The sequence below is a fragment of the Tuber melanosporum genome (assembly GCF_000151645.1).
Source record: "Tuber melanosporum whole genome shotgun sequence assembly, scaffold_94, strain Mel28".
Classification (NCBI taxonomy): domain Eukaryota; kingdom Fungi; phylum Ascomycota; class Pezizomycetes; order Pezizales; family Tuberaceae; genus Tuber; species Tuber melanosporum.
The window spans coordinates 228,305-231,601 of NW_003299144.1; the positions used below are offsets into that span (position 1 = coordinate 228,305).

Sequence of the window (3,297 nt, forward strand, 5' to 3'; positions counted from 1 at the left end):
TACCGAGAAACTCTCTTACCGTAGCATCAGTAATATACATGAAACTGGACCTCCTCCCCGCTTCGGTATTAATTCCTTGTTACAAGTAGCACACCCTTCCTCCCCTCGAAGCAGGGCCTCGAAGCAGGGCACCGCGATGGTACAGTACGAGTACCTGTATCTGTATCTGTACTCTACTACGGTATCCATCCTGCCCCCATCCCCACGATAGCATAGCAACAGCAACAACAACAGCAACAGTACATAGTATTAATACAGTAGGGTACGGTGCACTCCACCCCACCCCACCCCACCCGACCCCCGAAACGACCCACCCCGGCAAAATTTGAAACATAACGGTCTTCAACCCTAACTTATCTCACACCACCACGAAACAAGGCCCTTTTTTTTTATTTCTATTCCCCCCTTTCGCCGATAACAGCTATGATGACCATGATAATTTATTTGCACTTTGAAAGTTCTCATTTGTGTTATCTGTACCAATTTACCCTGTGGGGCAATAATAATAATAATAATAATAATAATAATAATAATAATAATAATAATAATAATAATAATAATAATAATAATAATAATAATAATAATAATAATAATAATAATAATAATAATAATAATAATAATAATAATAATAATAATAATAATAATAATAATAATAATAATAATAATAGAATTTACGGTACATATAATTAACACTTGTAGTATCACAGGTATGCATACCGTAGTGAGATTCGCATGATCACTGTCTTACCCTAATTGTTAAACTAAATTGTAATCGTGCTCGCAGGTATGAGGAGTAGGTAGGCGTGGTGGTGGCTTATCTGTTTTCTTTTTTTTTTTTTTTACACTCTAATTCGGAATTGGAGTGGTACCGGTAAACCACCGTACTGTACTGTACAGTACTCGTACAGTACAGTATATTATTATTATCATCGTTGGTGGAAGAATATTATAGAATGGAACAATGGAAATACTGGTGCGCCTTTGAGTTTTTTATTATTATTCCCCTTTTTCTTTCTTATAATATTATGATATGCGGAGGAGTTTGTCACTATGTATATCTTACCCGGGCTGGGTTTCCTGTTTCGTTCTTTCTTTCTGGTGGGCTGCTTTTACACGATGCTGATTTACTTATCATAATTGCTGTCATATCATAACCGGTAACTGAACTGACTTTCATCCACCCCCCCGCTCCACTTGCTTGTCTGGTGGTTGTGGGGAGGGGTGGAGTTTTGTTTTGTATTCTTGACTGGTGAGGTAAGGTGAGGTGTGGTGGTACGTAAAAAGGGTTTCTTTTCTTCCGAAGAATCGCTGCGGAAGGTGAACGGGGAAGGATAGAGTATCGGTAGTCATGATCGGAAAAGATCTGTATTCTTTTTTTTTTTTGGGGGGGGGAGGGGGGGGAGGAGGGGGAGTTTCTTTGTTTTTTTTTGTTTTTTTTGCTTGTGCTGATATTAATTCCATCCTTCCTCTTTGTCTCTCTATATTTGCCCTTCGAGGCTTAAAAGGCGGGGTTTTGATTTTCTCTCATCTATTACAATGTCGGTACAGTACGAGTACAGTACACACACCTACTCCATTACCATATCGATATCAAAAAATACCCCCTCCCACCAACCCACCGACGATCAAAAAAAAAAAACTCTCCCGAAAACAAGAACAAACAAACCATCGCCACCACCAGTCCGTAGAACCCCGTGGTTGTACGAGTACCGTCGCGATCCATCACTCACTCAGGAACGTGAAGCCCCACCCTCCTAGCACTCATCCTGACCCGATCATCGTCGCCGCCACCACTTCCCTCGCCCAACGAGGGATTGTACCGTTCCAGAAGCGCAGAGTAGGTGCGCTGTGCGCGGAGGTAAGTTGTCAGCTGTGCCAACAATAACATTCCACCATCCCCTTCCCCCTTACCAGAGATGGATCCTCGAAGGCGGTGGTGCAGGTGTGTGCGCTTCTGTGAGATTGGCGGTAGCTCGCGGAGGAGGCTTCTATAAAGGGTCTTTGTCGTTGTCGTCGTTGTGGCCATTGGTGGTGGTGGGTTGGTTGTAGTCTAGGGGTTGGGGAGAGAGAGAAAGAAAGTGGATAGAGGATGAAGCGCGGATCTTTTTTCTTTTTTCTTGTTTCTTTTCTTGATCGTGATTGGCTGATTGATTTGTGCCGAGATCTGCGATTGCGGGAGTTTGCCTTTTGTATTATACAAGTGCTCGTACTGTACTCGAGTATGATGCTCGAGTACTCGTATTTGTATGGTGTCGAAGGAGGTAGAGGCTAGGCTAGGCTTTTTGGTTTTGGTGCACTGATGGAGGGGGGGAGGTTGTTGCTATGATGGCTAGTGTGCGACCTCCGATTTAGACTTTTTGGCTGGTATCGGTGCTCTGTGATATGTATCCCTTGGACGGATGACACGGTCAAACTTGTAGCCGCGCTAATGTATGCCAAGAAGTGGTGATAGTAACGTGAATGAGAAATGATCGACTATAAATTTCTCAAACAACAATTCCTGATTCTATATGATAATCTGAAAAACATTTTGGGCATAAATGATGAAGACAGTAGGAGCAAGAAAATGAAGACAAAAGTGCCCGCTTGCCTTTCCTTTCCTCCGCCCTTAGCCGTAAGCGGCATCGAGCACATTCCTTTTTTTTTTCCTTTTTGACTCGGATATGGCAGCCCGGAGGACCATGAAGTGCTGGAGGAAGATCCTTGACTCCATAGATTTTGCTGTAAATTACTGTGTTAGTCTTTCTTGTATACCATCTCTGATGGCCATTTGGCCTAGTATATAGCTGAAAAATATTTCCAGCAAGATTTAGGCGGAAATCTTTATGACCGGTGTTCTCTTCCATCCTGATTGAACAAAAAATAAGAAGAGAGTTTACCACAGAAATATCAAGAAGCCAGAAAAAATAAGGAAGCCAATTCCGCCGTGCAATCAACTGTGTAAAAAATAACAACGATATTGATCTGCAATGTCTACACCCCCTTTATGGAGATTGTAGTCGTCAATCATGTGAGGGATAGGGGCAGACATAGTATGCTGATCTCTAAACACAGGACATATTAATGGTCCATTTGTGCTTGTTAGTCGAGAACGCTTCCTATTTCTCATAACCTGGTCATGCAAATCATGAGCTGTAGTTAGCATATGAACCTGACTATTATCCTGCCATTTTGCAGCTAGTACTGCCCCATTAGTTCCCATTACTTGTCCTCCAAAAACAGAATTCCATGGCATAGGCTCTGGGCTTATGCAATAATCAGGGTATCTTTCTTTTTGTACTCGTGAAGTGCCACAAG

General features: G+C 42.3%; 1 protein-coding gene; it reads right to left on the minus strand.

The window, feature by feature from the left end:
- Nucleotides 1–1,511: 1,511 nt before the first annotated feature.
- On the minus strand, nt 1,512–2,181 carry GSTUM_00012032001 (uncharacterized protein). XM_002842298.2 has 1 exon: nt 1,512–2,181. Exon 1 carries the CDS (start codon nt 2,024–2,026, stop codon nt 1,727–1,729), a length of 300 nt encoding a protein of 99 aa, XP_002842344.1. The 5' UTR covers nt 2,027–2,181; the 3' UTR covers nt 1,512–1,726.
- Between the last annotated feature and the right edge of the window lie 1,116 nt (nt 2,182–3,297).

Excerpts from the sequence above, each read along its gene's own strand:
- GSTUM_00012032001 (XM_002842298.2), bottom strand. The coding sequence starts at position 2,026 with ATGGCCACAACGACGACAACGACAAAGACCCTTTATAGAAGCCTCCTC.